Source organism: Poecilia latipinna, unplaced genomic scaffold (genome assembly GCF_001443285.1).
Source record: "Poecilia latipinna isolate Pla-1442-1.1 unplaced genomic scaffold, P_latipinna-1.0 Scaffold38, whole genome shotgun sequence".
In the NCBI taxonomy this organism is placed as follows: domain Eukaryota; kingdom Metazoa; phylum Chordata; class Actinopteri; order Cyprinodontiformes; family Poeciliidae; genus Poecilia; species Poecilia latipinna.
Window position 1 is genome coordinate 306,317 of NW_015112654.1, and position 18,630 is coordinate 324,946.

General features: G+C 39.8%; 2 protein-coding genes across 3 annotated transcripts in view; one reads left to right on the forward strand and one right to left on the reverse strand.

Moving 5' to 3' along the window:
* Positions 1-1,327: 1,327 nt before the first annotated feature.
* On the reverse strand, positions 1,328-7,777 carry lgalslb (lectin, galactoside-binding-like b). The gene is made up of 5 exons (XM_015045667.1): positions 7,095-7,777; positions 6,534-6,620; positions 6,292-6,380; positions 5,132-5,318; positions 1,328-3,179 (listed from the first exon to the last, which is right to left on the reverse strand). The coding sequence occupies exons 1-5, from the start codon at positions 7,125-7,127 to the stop codon at positions 3,036-3,038; spliced, it is 540 nt and encodes a 179-aa protein (XP_014901153.1). The 5' UTR covers positions 7,128-7,777; the 3' UTR covers positions 1,328-3,035.
* A 1,991-nt stretch (positions 7,778-9,768) lies between these two features.
* abch1 (ATP-binding cassette, sub-family H, member 1) overlaps positions 9,769-18,630 on the forward strand; it is a 37,200-nt gene continuing 28,338 nt past the window's right edge. The window contains exons 1-3 of one of the 2 annotated variants that reach the window (XM_015045623.1): positions 9,769-10,988; positions 15,059-15,207; positions 18,082-18,241. In XM_015045623.1, the coding sequence (XP_014901109.1) occupies positions 10,761-10,988; positions 15,059-15,207; positions 18,082-18,241 (537 nt within the window). In that variant the 5' untranslated portion in view covers positions 9,769-10,760. Of the gene's footprint in view, positions 10,989-11,337; positions 11,496-15,058; positions 15,208-18,081; positions 18,242-18,630 lie in introns of those variants that run through there. The other variant, XM_015045632.1, reaches the window with a different exon arrangement.

Genomic DNA, 18,630 nt, shown 5'->3' on the forward strand with positions numbered 1-18,630 from the left:
GACCCACGAACATGACACTGAACTGAACACACATCTACCACCAGCACCGTACCACCGAGTCACGTAGACCATATCAACACGTTGAGGCAGTAGCAATGGTCATTGTTCATAAACTTAAAAAAAAAAAAAAAACAGAGGAAAGTATAGCAAACACCATCAATGCACATTTACACATCATGTAGAGATCTGATCTGACCTCTCGGCACACTCGCATACCACACCGCGCGCGCTTCCTGTTTGTGTCCGAAATAAACGAGTGCCTGCCAGCGAAGAACAAGGACTGAACTCAGGAAGACCCGGTTCAAAGAGGCGCTGTGCCTCAGAGCAGACCTCGCTCACACAACAGCAACGTTATTTATTGCTACAGTAGGGGCAGAATGAACAGTTAGTGCATACATTGAGATTTTGATGGATGCGGCATGAGGAGAAAAAGAAAATGTCTAAAAAGCGATATGGTGGATGAAGTTCTAGGCAGTGAAGTCAGCACGCAGGTTAGGGCACAGATGGCATGGCTTACTCCAGATTCAGAGCAGCAACAACAGAAAGACTTTTGAACTCTTTGTGAACAATGTGGAGTATACTAGATGGTGTCAGAGGTCAAATTTGTGGCAAATTTCTTTCTACAAAATTTTCCTAAAAATATCCTTCACAAGAAAAAAACAAAACAATGACATTGTATCTAGTTTTGTTTGAATTTTAGGCCTAGTTTACACGTAGCCGGATATCAAGGAAAACAACATTTTTTTATTCATTTTGGCCTTTCTCCTTCACAAAAACTGTTTAATATCACCAAAGACACGCATTTATACAAACTCGGACCAAAGTCTACGTTTAAAAAAACTTCATATTTGTCTGTGAAACTGAGATTTAGAGTCCAGATTATTCATGAGCCAACATATCCACATGCTCGCTTTCAAATGATTCCCAATCAACATCGTCTTGTGTTTTAACTTCATATTCTAATATGATTTAAAAGTAGTTCAACCTGCACACCTCTCCACAAAAATGAACCTCCTGGTGCCATGTTTAATCCCCAACAGGAAGTTGTGGTTGTTTTCAAGCAATCTGATTGGCCGACATGGGTTTCAGCTTAGCACTACACCGCCCCCTGTGGGTCTGGCATGTTTAAAACAACACTCAGAGGCGTATTTATGCAAGTTAATGTGGATGAAAACTTTTCAGAAACAGATTTCATGTGTACAAGATTGTTTTTAAACAATGTGACAGAGATATTTGTTTTTATAAAGACCTGGCCTCGTGTGTATAAGGCCTCAGAGAGGTTCAGTCTAGATTAATGTCGCCAATCAGTGACAATTTTTCTTTTAAACTATCAGTTTTGGTCTATCCACAGCAAAAAATGGGCTTTGTGACTGGTTATTTAAAGTTACTATTATCTTTTTCATGACTTTAGAGCAAGATTATGAAAAAACAAAAAACATTTCAGCTGGTTCATGCAGATCAGATTTCATTATAACAAGAACGCCCCTTGATGTCTTTACAAAGCTGGAGGTATCCAACAGCCTCAACTTCAATAACCAAATAAATATAGTAAACATCGCAGCAATAAAGTAATACTCAGTAAACTTAATTGGTCACTCAGTAACATGACGGTTGACAAAATATGCTATATTTTAATCAGCGTATCCCAACCTTTCAACCCACAGCCTTTGCTTTCTCTGTGAAATTTTAGTACATTTCATCTTATGGAGCTTCAGCAGGAACTTAACCCTGTAACAATGTTAATACTGGAAGAGGAGCAGTAGCAGCACCAACAGCAAGTACGACTTTTAGCAGTTTTACTACAACAATTAGTGCAGAATTGTCATAACCGAGGAAAAAAAGGGATCTTCTGCACGTAGCGGAACAGTCATAATGACAGACTGGTGCATCGCATTGCTACTAGCAAGACTTCAGAAGGAGCTCCTGTTGACATTAAAGCTCTGCCTCGCTATGAGCTGGTGTGGAATGATTCAGAAAACACAAATAAATACACACACACGTTCCTGAACTGTGACATCGACAGCCACACTGCAAAATCAACTGAAGTATTAAACGTTTTAAATTAATTATGTACATCGCTATGTCGTCTGCACGACCATGGAAACATGCACATCGTACATTCAAAGTACCGCCAACGACGTGGTCCTGCTTTCAGGTTTGAAGGATTTCCCGAAGTTAAGCCAATTACACAAAATAAGTCATTTCAACATGATTTTCTGCTTTCCATCTGCAGGAGTCGCTAAAAATCTGCCTGCGAACGCAGCACACAGCAATGTGGGACGTCTCGATATAATCCTGGTTTTTAGGTATTTAGGTCGGGGAGGCTGCAGCACATCATCACGTAAACTAGGATAGACCTCATGGAGAGCACAAGAGTTGAAAGTGCAATGGCGGAAAGTAACAAATAGGCCAGAAAGTTTTAGGTCTGCAGTAATAAGACTTTAAATTTGAACTGAATTGACATCTCTGAGCTTTGAAAAAAACTGAATATAAACACACAGGGGGGAAAAAACAGTGATATTTCTACTGACATCAGCTTTATCTGGAGTAAAACTCATCGTACAGCAGTTACTGGTAAATTTGCTTGACTCTTGAACAATATGAGCAGATTTATTTTTTTTCATCTGAAGAATAATTTCTATTAAAGCATCCTTGAAAGCAGAGATCATAATCAAAACAAACAGTAATTTTCCAATCTTGAACTCAAAGTTTCCTCCCAAACAATCCATTTTAGAGGTTTGCTTTTACTTATGAAGGTTTTAGAGCTTAAATTAAATGACTGGATATAAAGTTAAAAAGAAAGAAATGAGCAGAAACGCATTATATCCTCACAACTGAAGAAAAAAAAGCTGAAAAATCCTAAACAGTCCTCTCTAGAGAGCTATTTTACCCCCAACATGGAATGCTGCTGCAGCGCTGGATGACGGCTTACCGGTGACGACGTAATGCGCTAGTGTGTGTGTGCGGTCATTTGTGATCAAGTCTTTGCTTCACACACAAAACAGATCTCCTGCGAGTGGGAAGAGCAGGGAGCGTTAACCGAGCTTGGTGATCTGTAGGTCTCCGTGTATCCGTACTGTGTCGATTGAGGGCAAGGATTTCACTTTGTGATAAAAGTCAAAGAGCTGGTGTCCGTCCACGAATATCCGGAAACGCTGGTGCTCACAGTGGATCTCAATCTGCAGGAAGGGAAGGAGAGAAAGGAAGCAGATAAAGTAAAGGGAAGCAGGGGCAGAAGACCTCAAAACAAAAATGCAAGTTTTAATTTAGCAAATTACATTTTCAGCCTAGAGAAAAATAACTGAAAAGATTTCGACTCAAAAAGCAGGTTGCAATAAAATTAACTTGGGACAAAATTTATTCGTTTCATTAACTTTTTTCCTCACCCCCATTTTCAATAGCTTTTTCAGTTTATCCCTGAACCATTTCCAATTTGTCATGTAGGAACCATAAAATTCACAGCACGAAAAAAAAAAACTATTACATTTTATCAAGTATTTTTTGTTCCATTTTCTAGTGATTTATTGTTATTTAGTCAAATTTTTCATTTCATGTTATAAATAGGTCAAGTATTTTGAACCCACTATTGCTTCCCCCTAGTCCACTTGTTCAGTTTGACCCGAAGCATGATGCCTCACGATCACAGCAAGTTCAACTTTTGACCAAATACAGTAATAAACACATAAACCACACTAGTAGACCTCCACCCACTCCTTAGACCGGAGGAAGCTTCCCCTGCCAATAACAGGCCTGTTTCCATAAAGACATCAGCAGGACAAAAAAAAGCCTTTTCACTGTAAAAACCACAGACCATCATGTGTCTGTCCACATGCCTCCACTTTGTTTCAAACAAACAGCTGTAATCTCCAGGCTCCAGCTCCTGACCGCGCACCCACCACAAGCAACGATGGCCTTATCACAGAGACGGCAGCGAGAAGCAAAAAGGACGCCTAAAAATATTCTGCAAACACAACGCATGAGAATATTAACATGGACTTTAAACTCAAACTATTTCTTGCTGATTATGATTCATAATTTATTAGAGCGGAATGTGAATGAGCATCCGGGCCCTGATGTCTAGCAGTGATGAGTCACAGCTGTTCTACCTGAAGCGTCCCTCACCCCCAGCACCGACTTCATTCTATACGTGAGCAGCTGATGCTGTTTTGTAAACACACCACTGCACTCATGCAGGCTGTGTTAACATTAGACACACGTGATGGCGCACAGGGTTTCTGCCGTTTGTTTCGGTTTTAATGCTGCAAGGACTGATGGTCTCATGCATTAAAGAGTAAAGATGCACAGATCAAAGATCTTCCAGACTATTTTTGATCACTGATTTTGACAGGAAATCAACAGATATGACCAATTTTATCCGATACAACTGAATGTTTCTACCGTTTTTAGCCAACATAAGTCTCCGTTTACTCAAATGTAGAGTCAGGAGGAGACCGTGGTCTTAACTGTGAGATTTCCAAAACACCGCCAACATTTCTTTATCTAGTTTGTTGACTAATACAACGGGATTCCTCAAAAAATAGATGAAACCTAGCAACTTCACTGTAGTAGATTCTACTTCCTGTTACCTGCTGTTGCCTGAAGGGCTTGACAGGATGGTGACGTCAACCCGTCTCCGTTCCTTTCTTACTTAATTTGCATGATAACAGGCGCTTCCACTCCTCCAGCTGAGCAATCGGTTCAGTTGTTTTCAAATATAAAATCCATCTTTCCTTCAGGAAGCGTTCAACAGCCTTCATGTTTCCTCATGTTTTTAAACACTTCACTGATACACAAAAAGTCTTCTTTCCACTTCCACACTGAAGAGTGTTGTTTGAACTACCTGCTAATGTTTATGTGCGATTTGTTCAATGATTTGAAAAAAGATAAGATTTTTTTTTTTTTAAATAAAAGTCAGGGCATGTCAAACGTAAATTGTTTAATTTCAGTCTTTAGGAGTCTAAAAAGGAACAATTGTCATTTTGTGTTGTCTGCACATAATCTCCCTAAATTCTGTCTTGGTCTTTGGTTCTGGTGTTCGATCCCCTGACCTCCAAGTTTGGGAAACACCTGGCAGATCTCTGGGACTACCTCTTCTTATGCTGAGATACTAACAGCAAAGGGAAGTTCTTACCCTAAAAGGCTGGTCAGGGATGAAAGGGAAGTAGGAAGTGGAAGCTTCCTCATCTGTCCATTTCCCTGAGACGCGGGCGCTCCGCATAAACTGCCGGTTGCTGAAGCTAGCAGTGAGTTTCAGGGCCACGTCGAATGGCAGGTCATCCTTTTCCAAATCCCGTCCGCAGGTCAGGCTGACGTCGAAGCTGAGGAGACAATAAAACATGTTGGAGTCGGACAGCAGATCCAAAACTGGACTATTACGTCGGTACCTCTGCTAATTTAGTTTTTAATCTTCCTAGGTTCTCCAACGTCTTCCCTTACGCTCCCCATTTAAGGAAATGGCTCGTGGTGTCACATCATATTTATTCCCCGTGAAAACATCTAAACAATTACTTAACATGTGTTTCTCACACTGAATGCAACTAGAGCACTTAAATAAAAGATACATTTATCTCTAGGCTTTTTACTCATCTTCACCATTGGGGGCAATAAACGTGTCCACATCTGTAGCTAATCTGGGATGAGACATATGAATAATTCTGCTGTTGCTGTCTAAGAGCAAATCATGTGTGTGTGTGCGTGTGTTAATTATGCATAATCCCTCTTGCTACAGTTTCTGTTTATCCTCCCTCCCCTGCGGCTGTGCAGCTCATACATACTCAAGCATCTCATCCTTGCTGTAAACTTTCCAAGACACAACAGAAAATAACAAAAGAAGAAGAAAAAAGCAAAACAAAGACAGCTTGTTGGAGTAGCTGTTATTTTTCACATGAACTTTGGACTCTGAATTCTCTGCCAGCAGCAGGAAAGATGAGGTCATGGGGAGGATTTTTTCCTCCCCTTCAAATTCAACACAAGTCTCCATGAAGGGTGAAAGACACACCCAAACAAAATCTGCCTCACTGGGGATTGTTATTCCTCATATTTTCCCCTACAGCCCCAACCCCCTGGCCCCCCCTTTTCTGTTCTTCCTGGTGGTGAGGAAACGCCCTGTCTCTGCTTATTTAAAGCTCCACTGCCCTCACGAAGAGGACGTACAAGTTTGACAAAGTGGAAAAAAACAACAAAAAAGGATTTTATCTTAGATATCAATCAGTGCGCACAGACTTGTATTCAGAGTATTATAGATATGCAGAAGTAGGACTGAGCCTGCCGCTTCGTGAGGCCTTATCTCACCTGTGTGGCTCCAGATCGACGATACCCATCACTATGATCTTCTTCCCCGGTCGCATTCCGCCGCGGATGCGCCCGCTGAAAGGCACCGTCTGCGCACAACACCCCCACCCCACCATCACACCCACCCAAACAAATAAATCAAACACCGGGATATGATGATACACTCTTCAAAGCTTGACTCAAACAATGGTACTGGGGGCGTGTGGAGGTGGGGGGGAAGGGGGGGGGGAGATATTTCTTACCAAAAGACGGGATAAATCCTCCTTGTCGGGTGAGATCAGAGCGGGGTTCTCCAATGAGTCGTTCAGCGTGTGATCCCCGTCCATGTTCTTGAAAAGACACCAGAGGACAAATCAGGAGCCGATAAGCAAACAAGGACCCGGGTCAGAGACCCACCGTGAGGCTGCGGGCCTGTGTGATCAATAATTGATAATTGTTGTGGCCTCGCTTCGCGGTTCGCAACAATGACGATCTGGCAGGTTTAGAGAGCTGATTGCGTGTTGAGCACCGTGCGGCGTAGGGTGAAGGCATGCCACCACAACCGGGCTGGATCTCCTCGTTTCCTCCCCCTAGCCCCACGCATGGGATGATAGTTGGATGAAAGAGGAGTCCTCCCCTCCCCACCCACCCTCCTCTGGTTTTTGCGCTCTGGTCCACGTTTACAGCACTTCCACGTCCAGATAACGATGCGCATTACCAAGCAATCCCCACCGAATGCACAAATGAACGCAATCCCTCCTCCTTCACCCCCCATTCCTTCCACCCATTGCTTCTAAAGCTGATGTGGCTTTGGGAATACTCACTATTCCGTCCTTTTCTGCTGCCTGCACCGCCATCTTGAGCCGAAAAGCACAGGATGCGAGCTTGGGGAGAGAGGGAGAGGGGGAGAGACGGAGGGAGGGAGCGGAGCGTGGCGTGTCTACGTCGTGGGACTTGCCTCGGGAGGATTTCCCAGTTCCTGCGTCCCCCGACGTCGGTCGGCTCCAGGCCTCACCTCACACACACACACACACACACACACACACACACACACACACAGGGAGAGAGAGAAAGAGCACCTAACAGGACATCTGCACTCCCCGCCTCCGCTTTACTGTCGGCCCCTGAAATGGGTGGATAAATGTGCTGACGAATGCTTTATAATAATTAGAGACCAGCAGCTTTAATCCCCGTCTGTTGGAGAGGGCTAATCATCGGACAGATCTTCCCCGAGCCTTCAGCCGATTAGGCGGACGCGCTCTTTGGGTTTGTTTTCGGTGTTGTCAGCAGGCTGGAGGTGGTTGGAATAAATGAGCGTCAGGCGAAGTCCGAATGTGACACAAAGTGGGGAGTTTCCCCCCCGTTTTTAAGTAAATGTTTAGACGCCAAAGCATGCATCAGAGGGCAACGAGGTGCACAAAATATAACCAGAAATGCGCAAATGCATATGCACACATAAAAAAAATCTTTCCGTTAAATAAAGTGAAAGATTCATTGACTTCTTTAGCCCTCTCCGGTTTGACCAATAAAACACGTTTCTCTCCCTTGACTGCTTTGGGTTAATTGAGCCATCCTGCCCCCGTGTGGACGTTACAACAATACAACAATACAAATTAAAATGTAAAAATACTTCATTGATCCCAAATGTAATTTTTTTTTTCTAATTTTAATCATTCAAGACTATTTCAAGAGTTTTTGCAGATGACAATGGCAGGATTTCCTGTAGTCGTCTATTTCACAGCAACATTTTAAGAAGCCTCTGACTGAAGACAGGTTTTTCTGAGTCTCATGAAGAGGATGCTCAGGGTTATCCATAATTTTCTTGATTCTTTATAAAAAAAAAATAAGAAGAAGAAATTATGCCCCAATTAATGTATTAAAAATCCAAAGACTATCACACAATTGACAACTAAAATGTTAATTTTAATTTAAAAATTGGAGCATACTGAAGAGTCAAGTTGGTGGTTAATATCAGTCCAGCTACTTCTACAATTAACCTATACTAACTTCAGAGAAACAGAACAATTAATTGTTGTAAAATTTTAATTTTGTTTCATTTTCATTTTGTCCACAGCCATCATTATCTACCGTAGCACTTTAATTAAATTAGTTACAACAACATTTAATTTCCCTTCGGCATACACAAAGTATTTTTGAGTTTAATTGAATTGATATGCACAACGTTAATGATGAGAGCAGTTAAAACATATGTGTATTATGTAAAAACGTGTAAAGAAAACATAAAGCTGATCCCACTACATACCTCGGTTGCAAGACAGCAGGAGCAAAGAGGGCGGAGGGGTAAGCTGACTGTTACTGGTTGCTATGGCAACCACAGCCCGTCAAGAGCATAATTTAAGCACCAACTTAAACTGCAATAAATGCCAGGAGAAAATAACTTGTTGACTAAATAAAATATACTGAAAGAATAAATGAACAAATTTTGACAAACTTCACAACTACAATAGCGTTTAAATAATTGTTACAGTACCATTAGGAAAAGACTGAATAAGTAACTTTTTTTTTAATTTTCTGCAAAAATTGTGAAAAACACTGGGTTAAAGTGATGCTGACTTCCACCTGCAGGTGGAAGCACTTCTTACTTTACTACACGGCTGCCTCATCTTTGCTTTCAAGTTATCGTCCGTGATCGAGATGGCGAGTCACATTTACCGTCTTATCGCAATATTTATTGAAATTTTTTGCTAAATTGATAAATTTGATTTAATTTTAAGAAGTACTTTAAGAAGTAGCAGTTATTTATAAATATTTTAACAGTCTTTTAATGGGTTTTATCTATACCTTCTGACATAACCAGCCCTTTGAGACCATTCATGATCCTAATAGGACATGTCAAGCTGTCCTTACTGGCTTTTTGCTTCTGTTAAACACTCAACAAGTGTGTAAATACACAATATTAAATAATATTATTAAATACATAGCACGATGTTCCCACCCACATACAACTTTACAATTTTAAAAAGAACATGCATGAGTATACATATAGGAAGAGGCAAGTGACAGCATTGTGCTGACGGAGGAGTGTGTGCGTCTGAAGAGAAACAAAGTGTAGATATGGCAGCCTTCAAGACTGATAACATGGCTCAGATCTTTTTTTTCTGTCTGTTCTGTGTAGGCCCAGTCCCATAACTGCTGACTCGGCACCTTTTACAGACACTCTGTATAAAAGTTGATAATGTTTTGTTCGTATTTTTCCTCTATGAAGAACCTGGTATCATTACAATGCTTGAGGAACGACATGTGAGCATGTGTACGGTGATGTTTGGAGGGAAGAGGCTATTTGTCTTTTCATGACGTTTCCTCCGTGTGTCGTTCTGATGAATCCAATAGATCCTCATGTTCATTTGAGTCATTAAGAGTTACATATGCTCAGCCAGTATGACAGTTCACACATTTTAAAAAGTTGCCTTTTTGATGTAAACTTTTATTAGTCGTTATAATATTGGAAGAAAAACATAATTTTTTTTTTCCTGAAATAAACACGTTCCAGTCAGCTTTGACTGGTTTCTTTGTCTCTGCTGAAAAACATTGGACCCACAGCCTAATCCTGCCAATACCATGTTTCAGCTTGGAGATGATGTGTTAGTGATAGTTTTAACCCTGACAAAGTATTTCAACATTGGCTAAAAAGCTAAATTTCGGTCTTATCTGAATGAAACAAGCCAATCTTTGTTTTATGACATAACTTTAGCTTATTCCTTACTTGTCTGCTGGTTTTTCCACTAACATCCTCTAACAAACCTTTGAAGCCTTCACAGAACAGCAGGCTTTATTCTCAGATTAAGTTGACTGCACTTTCATTCACACAAATCAGCATAAGGGGAAAATAAAAGCAAATCCATGCCACACTTTTCAGATTTTATTTGTAAAGCATTTTGAAAAACCGTTCATCTGTTCCCTTCGATATCAAAATTATGTCCTACTTTTGTTGCTGTATTGAAAAAAAAATTCTAATAAAATACCTAGGGGAGAGCCACCCTTTGTTGCTAGGAAACAGTAAAAAAAACACTGATCATGTGACCCAATAGTTAGGAGGAAGGCATTATTTAATAAAATTTGTAAAGGTAAGAACCATGGGTTAGGGTTTTATTCCTTAAAATACACCTTCCAAACTTGAAAGTGAATTCAGTAAATCATTAAAAAATGTGTTTAGACCATAATATCTATATTTTAAAATTTGTTCCATGTATCTATTATGCTATATGAGCTATGACATGAGATCAGAAACGAAGATAGAAGTGTAGCATTTTAACTGTGGGAACAAATAAAGTCGAAATAGTAGCTTAGCTGCGGGGTCAGTTTTGCCCGCCACAGCTAACTTTTACCCCACTCTCCCATAGAAGTTTGCCAAAAATGTTCAGGTCACACGGGAAATTTTACTGTCATAGTCTCTTCTACGGCAACTCTGATATGGAAATATGCACTATGTGATCATTTGTGGGTGAAAATAACAAATAACCTTCCTGAATATGTTCCAGTTATTAGAAAGCAGTTGGGAATCCCGCAGCCCATCCGTGCCTCTCCTTGTCGCCCCTTTGTGGCGCTCTCTGCTGCACAGATCCAGTCTCCTGTCCGGTGTTCAGCTCCCTCCCCTCCTCCTCCTCCTCGCTGCGGCTGCCATGGCTGCGGAGGCTTCCGGCCGGAAAGATGCGACCATCACCGGCCCAGCAGACTCCACCGAGATGCGGGAGCAGCTGGTAAGTTGCTTTTGATTTTAAAAAATAGAAAAATTGCACCAAAAAAATGCTTGTGGTGCGCATCGAGGCGCTCCTCCTTCTATAGAGCGGGCCTTGATGCACCGCTGCACAGGGATGGAGTTCAACTCTGCTGGATGCACGCAACCAGAAGCAGCCGTGTCGTGTTTTGGCGTTTTCTCTCAACTAGGAATAATATTTATGAATAGATTTATGCGCAAAGGGAGCAAGGATGCGCCTTATCGCAGGTGGTGTTGAATGGCGTGGGGGGGGAAGAGAGAGACATCAGTGGCTCACATCCTGCGTGACGCGCTGATATGTCAGGGGGAGAAGTGAAAGTAGAGGGGCTGCCCAACGCGCAGCTTATAAATACTTTGTGATTGGCCGACCTCGGAGCAGTCGGTTCTCTTTTACTGGCCACAACTTTCCGCCTTTTAAAGAGTCTACGCAGGAGAGCTGGTTTTCTTCCACCTAGCGATGACGCAAGACCCCAACAACTTGGCAGGAGAGGTAGGAATTCTTCCTGATCACCCCGGCGGGGCGAGCGGTGAATGAGAGCAGACCTGTTGGGTTCACTTAGGTCAGTATCAGAGGGAGGAAGTAGGTTCTCACAGTGCAGAGAACCAGTCCAGTGTTCCCATTAATTACAACCCGTCTTCTGATTGGAGCAAAGACATCTGGATTCGGATCAAAATCTGAAATTAGGAGCTAAAAAATCATCTTCATCATTATTATTTTTATTATTATTTTCAAAGTGGTGCTTTGGAAGGCACCTGCTGAACGATGAAGAGCAAAATGTGTTCTTGTATTTGATACTTTGTAAGGACCGTTCACCTGACAAACACTAAGATGTGGGGACCTATTGGTCCTTATGGGACACAAAGCATGGACCCCATAAAATGAAGCATTGTTTTCAAGTTAAGGGTTAGATTTAGCTGTGTGTGTGTTCGTGCATGTGTGTGCTATTCTAACTGGATATTTATTAAAGAAGGAAGCATGCTGGCTCCACCTGCTGGCTCGTGAACTAAAACCTGTCCTTCAACTTAGTTGAGATATTTGTGTCAGCTGACGTTCATATGCTACTAACTGAATGTCTTCAGAGTGAGAACTCAGTCAGGAGTCAGTTGCTCTGACACCTCTGCACCGTTCACTTTCTACCCACGTCTTCTCTGCTGGGTGAGTCTTATTGCTGGAATTCTCCATCAAATCTTCATCAGCAATGCAATGTCAACATTTCTTATGCAGTTTAAATTTTACATATGTATGCAAAAGTAGGGTTCCTCTTAAGCAGAGCAGAGGTGTATTAAGGATGAAATATTTAGGCTACAGTGGCAAGGGTTAGACCGCGCAAATGCTCCAGATTATGCATTGCAATCCCTCTAATCTCCCTGCTGGAAAATGAGAGATTCTGGATTAAAGGAGGAAGTTAGTTGGGGGGAAACAGCAAAAGAAATGCTGTGATTACAGTTTGCTGGGTTCCTGGTTGTTTTTGGAACCACATAATTTGTGTCCTGATGGCTGGAAGGCGGTGATCCGAGCATATCGCGAGGAATGTCCGAGTACGATCCAGTAGGTGCTTTGCGACATGATGCTTGTCTGCTGCTTTTGAGGTTGAGGGGCAACATAGTTTGGGTTCCTGCTTACAAATTCTGAAAGAATGGACCTAGATCTCACCCTAAGTGTTTTGGTGACCACCTCCTGAAGTAGAGAGGTTTGTTTTTTTCCAGCAGATTGCATCAGGGTGCTTTGAACAGAACAGCTTCTGTAGGAATGAAACTCAAACAAGCTGTTTGAGTGTCTTGCACCGCTTGAATCCATATTTATTTTGTCCTTTAAGGAGTGAAAGTTCATATGTTTAAAGCCCATTATTTCAGACAAAGATTTGTCTGAGAGTACAAATAAAACTTTGAAAATATTGAGTGGGGAAAAATAATGTCATTAACAGTTAATAAACTGCAAATTTTAATACAAGTTTATTCTGTGAATACACTTGTGTAAAGGTTAGACATGCCTATGAAGCAAAACAAATACTGCACCAAAAACAAGACATTGGTTGATGCATTTATAGAATGAAAACTCTGGGACGTATTAATTTTGTCGAATTTAACGATCAGGAAGAAAAACAACAATATATTTCTGTATTGGTCCTGCTGATCCAATCAAAGCAAATCAAGGGGAAATTGTCTAATTGTTCATCAGCTCCGAAAAATAAAAATAAAACTTTCAAACTAACTTTCACATAAAAAAATGAAATATGTTTTTCTAAGCGATCAAAATGTTCCACTAGGTTTTGCATTCATAGAAAGGCCATTGGGGACATCATGTTCTGGATCACAGATGGGAATGTTTTCACAATAAACATTACATGAAGTCAATGACACATTCTTTTGTCTTGAATTTAAGCAGAAAATAAAAAAAATTATTTCTTAAGTGAAAGTCAAGGGAGACATAAAACAAAGGAAAACGTCCCAGTTATATCAATGAATCTTTGTCATGAGGGCTTTGTACCTTTGTAAAACTAAAGTCTGTGTAGAATGAGTGACACAATATTAGTGTTAATGAGCATTAGGCATTGAAATGATTAATAAATCTCTGAGAAAAGAAAAGGTTCCAGAAACAGATGGCTTGTTGACCTTCAGACACCTGATTTACCAGACTGAGGAAACTGAAGAACGGAAAGTTACAAATTACAGCATTCATTTTGTCCCATCCAGACCAATTCACCACATACGGGCAAGTTTATTCCTTTAGACACAACTCAGATCTGAGCATTCCTGTCTCTATAAGACAAATAACCACGCTGACCTTATTGCAGCGTTCCAAAACACAACTCCTCTCCGACACTTTTTTAGTACATATTGTAACCACAGAAGAAGTCCAAACATACTTTTGACCGAGTGCAGACTGTACACAATCTGATCAGACTGCTACCTAAGTTCAGCTGATATAAAAAATTGATTGTTCTTTGTTTAAATGGCTTATTTTTCTGATGATTTCCCCACTTGACTGTAGATTTTGATAAGGTTTAAACCTGCTGGCCAATTTAAAAACTGTCTTTCTAAAAACTTCATACTGGAATTCTGTAGGAATCTAATGAAAAGAAGAACATATTTTATTACAGAGTTCAAAATGATTGGTGAAAACAAACGTCTTTGTCTGTGTATCCCTCAACAGCATGCTCTTTACTTCATAATAAATGATGGAAAATATGCTTGAAGGAGTTTCTCAAAATTAATAATTTCAGTATTGAGCCTCTTTGTGAAACAAGTGAAATTAGCTTCTTTTTAAGCAGCAGCAAAACACCTCTGTAAATATTTGCCAAGATAGACAAAAATGCATGTTGTAACGTGAAAAACGAGTGGGCATTTCCACAAAATAAATTTGTCGTGTACAGAAATATTTTTGCTTTTTCATACAAAGCACCAATGAAACTGATTTACGTTTGGCAAACAATGCCACAATACGTTTACCAAAATATGCCAAAACGTGAGTAAAAATGTGCTCCTGTGGCATTTTTTTCTCCATCTTAAACATGGGATTTGTAAATATGCACACAAAGACAAACATGAAGCAATTCAAGGAATGCTGGTGCACTGTGGAAGATTTTATACTTTCTGTCTTAGCAATGGACTTTCACAAAGCCAGGACAGTAGCTCAAACAACAAGTAGAAAAATGTAAAAAAAAAAATTAAACCTAGTGTATGTTTTGGGTAGCTTCGTTGTAAAAAAAACAAACAAAAAAAACTCTAGTTCTTGTTTTTAGCAACTGAATTATTTAGCCAAGAATTTGTTATTATAAATCTTATCTATGTAGTAGATTGCATCTGCAGTGGAAAATGCCACCAATGTATTGCTTTAAATTGGTTGCAGTTTTTAAAAAATGTGCAAAGGTTTTCTGAATTGAGGTATTTTGCAAAGATAAAGCCACACACTCAAGTCTCAATCTTATCACAGATTGAGTCACAGATTGTAAGGTGCAAATATTTGATGAGGAGTTGATATAGCAAAGGGCAAGTGATCCATAGCGTGAACTTTCACTGATGTCCTTTAATAAAATGTCCACTCTCTTCCAGATGACAGAGGGAAACATGAAAAAAGACCTGGAAGCGTCTCTGCCTGCTGCACAGGACAACTTTGCAATCCGGTGCCGAGATGTATGCCGGTCGTATGGAAAGCTAAAGGTCCTAACCAACCTTAACCTGACCGTACCACAGGGACAGATGTGAGTACTCTCACTCTTAAGGGGTTTTCACACCTGACGGTCCATTAGACTCGGTTCGATTGAGAACCAAAATTACAATATTTGTTACATTTTTAGCTAGAGAGGTTCTCTTTCAATCTGCACCGTGTCAGACAAACTGAATCCTTTGAAAAACCCGTTTACCCCCTCGCTTGTGATTGCACTGCACCAAGAACCAATGAAGAAAACAACACTGTCTTCATGAAATGTAAACAAAATTTGAGTGGTGTGAGAAATTAGCAGTTGTAGGATTTATCTTTTGTCTTTGTTAAAAGACCATGAGAAATTTTTCCCACTAGCTAGATTTGCTAGAGTTCACTTCAATCGAACTGAAACCTAGGTTTATGGTGGACCAGAGATCGCCTTTTTGGTCTACATCAGAGTTTGATTGTGCATTTCTCCTTGTAGCACTGACAGGCATTAAGTACTCTTCCTAGTCATCCAAGGATGGCTCACCATGCAAATGATGTTTGCATTCTCGAGGGAGCTGCTGGCAGGACGCTCGCCCTCTCCTTTTGTCATTCATTTGACTAATCAGTCGCCAAACTCGTCACCTTCCGGCTTAGAAATCAAGGTACTGCCGGTACATACTGTTTGGCTGGTTTTTGTGAAAAGAGGAAAATTCCATCCCTCCTAAGTGCTAATAGAGTTAGAGATGAGATAGCAAAGAAAACATACTGTTCTGTGACACCGCAGCCTTCAGCTGCTTGTAAAAATTAGCTTCTGGTTTCTGTCCTTTGTTTACTGTCACCACTGTTTGTCTTTGTCATTTCTGTGCCCAGTGATAGAGGATTTACTTTGACTTTTTTCTACATTGACCTAAATTCTTGGAATGACAAAAGTACAGTTCACTCATAAATATGTACAGGTTCAGTTTACAGGTCACTCATGTACTGATTCTGCAGAGAAAAGAATAAATATGGACACCATGTCAACAAGGATTCTTATCTATCTACCTCAAACATGCACAAAATAATGATTCAAATTCAGTGTACAGAACCATACAAGTTAAGTCCGTTACAAACATTGCAAGACGTCTTCAGACTGTGTTAAATCATTTAGCACAATAATCACATCTTGCACCATACCTCACTTGTCTGCTGCATTGAGACAGACCATCTAAACTGTACTATATGCTGCTGAAACTACAGTTCACTGAAAATAACACATCATGATTATGACATGGTATTTCTCAACAGAATGATGTAACATTCAACAGTCATTAGGGTATTCCAAGTATGTGTGAAGCTCAATGCTCTAAGAACAGGCAACTTTGTTCTCCTTCCCAGGGCTGAAAGAAAAGAATGACATTACTTTCTTCTTGCAACCCTGGCTTGAGGTGTTTTTACAAGTTTTCCTGGACACATATTCTGTTGAGAACGTTTTGTCTTGCGGTGTCCAACTATCAAACGCTGCCAAAAGCGGGAACTATGAGGAACCCAGAGTGCTGCACTTTAGTTCATTAGGACTTGTTCTTGTTCTAGCGAGGGTAAAAGAACACATTTGTTCTTGTACACTATTGATCTAAAGAATATGCAAAGTATGCTGTGATAGTATGTCTTGATTTAGTATAGAATGATAGAAATCAAACTTTCAATCCTCAAACCTGGCAACTTTTGTTTGCCGCTTTAACTATTGTGTAAAAAAAAACAGAAACCTTGTTTTAAACTTATGATGACAATATTTTCATCCATATGGGTATTAAAACAACATGAACAATTCTAAGAGCTTGGATTTTTTTTTATTAGAGTAGCATAAAATGTAATTAAAGCTAATATTAGGGAAATAGATAGGGAACAGCCTTTGAAAACTTCCCCAGGGAGTCTAAACTGCTAGCGTGTCTTGCCATAAACATGTTTTTAAGTTTTAGAAGCATTAATGGATCTAAAAACTAAAACAGTTTTTAATAAAAAATTTAAGACTCTGATTGGAATATGTTTTACTGTAAAAATAGATCAATTAAGTCTGTTTGCTCTTTAAAACTTTTATTCTGAGCTAAATTATTTATTGCCATGAATAATTTCCATAAACTTTATTTCAAGTTATCTTTTTCAGAGTATCATATTCTTTTCAATAAAAATAAATCTATAACACGTCTTCAATTTTTACTTATAAATACTTAAGGATCGTCTACTCATTATGAAATTTTAAAAGGGTTTACTTGCCATTTTCTCCATTTAGCGTAGCTAAGCTACCCTTGTATCTCTACTCTTAAAATTAAGCAAAATAAGAAAATATTGTGATATAACTATGATAAATTAGTAAACAATAACAAAATAGCATGTTTACTAAAAATTCAAGTGATTTATAGCACAAGTTATAATTTTTTTTTACTAAATGCTACAAAACAACTAATCAGTTTGCCTCTTCGCCAAGTTTTTCGGGTTCATCGCTGTACATTCTTCATTTACCTAAACAAAACATTTTGTAACCATGCACTCTGACCAAGACCTATTGAATTATTTTTAATTGTTGTTAAGTATTTTCCATATTTATGTAGATGGATAAAATAATAATTTTCAGTGTTTCAGCAAACACCAAAAATATACAGAAGCTGAGAGTCTGCACTGAAAACTCAGTCACCTAGCAACATTGGGGTTCGCAACATTTCTACCTCACCTGACAAGGTCCCTCAGGTTCCTGGTTACATCTCAACCAAAGCCTTTAGTTTATCTAACATGATCACCTTCAACACAACTTGCATCCAAACCTGATAAGCCAAGCGAAATGTGTGCTATGGAAAATGTTACAGAATGTGCTAGTAGTAGATTTTATTTTATTTTTACCTTGTTTGTACGTAAAAATCTTCTTTAGTTTCATGCTAATGTGTGAATTGTTCATGATTTTGTTTTGCAGTTATGGCCTTTTGGGTCCCAGCGGATGTGGAAAAACGACGCTTTTAAAATGTATTGTGGGAACACTGAAAATATCAAGAGGACACATCACTGTGTTGGGGAAGCCGCCTGCATTTCCTGGACATGAGGTCCCAGGGAAGATGGTTGGATACATGCCGCAGGTAAACTGCTAAACGTAAACACTCGGCTCCCTTACAATCATTTGCTCAAAAGTCTTGAATGTTTTGAAAAACAAATACATTAACTCAAAAAAAATTGGAAAATAAAACTCTGTTACATTTTGCTGTCAATCTTAGGATGAGGTTTTGATTTTTAGCTTGTTAGAAATCCACAGATACCCCAGTAAGTGTAGGAGTGTGGAAGATTTTAGGTGTTTTTTTTTTTTTTACAGAAAACTCTAGACCCAGCTTTTATATCAGTGAGCTGCTCTTTATGACCAAAAATCCCTGCCTCGCTCTAGGCCTTCAGTAATTTAGCCTGTGTTGCTAGGCGATGCAGCGTGAACTCGTTACTGTCAAACTAGAGTTCAGATCCAGGGAGTTGCATGCAT

Coding starts and splice junctions, on each gene's coding strand:
- lgalslb (XM_015045667.1), bottom strand. CDS start 7,127: ATGGCGGTGCAGGCAGCAGAAAAGGACGGAATA. Junction 6,621..7,094: donor CAGCAGAAAAGGACGGAATA/GTGAGTATTCCC, acceptor TGTCTTTTCAAG/AACATGGACGGGGATCACAC. Junction 3,180..5,131: donor TCCCTGACCAGCCTTTTAGG/GTAAGAACTTCC, acceptor CCCTTCCTGCAG/ATTGAGATCCACTGTGAGCA.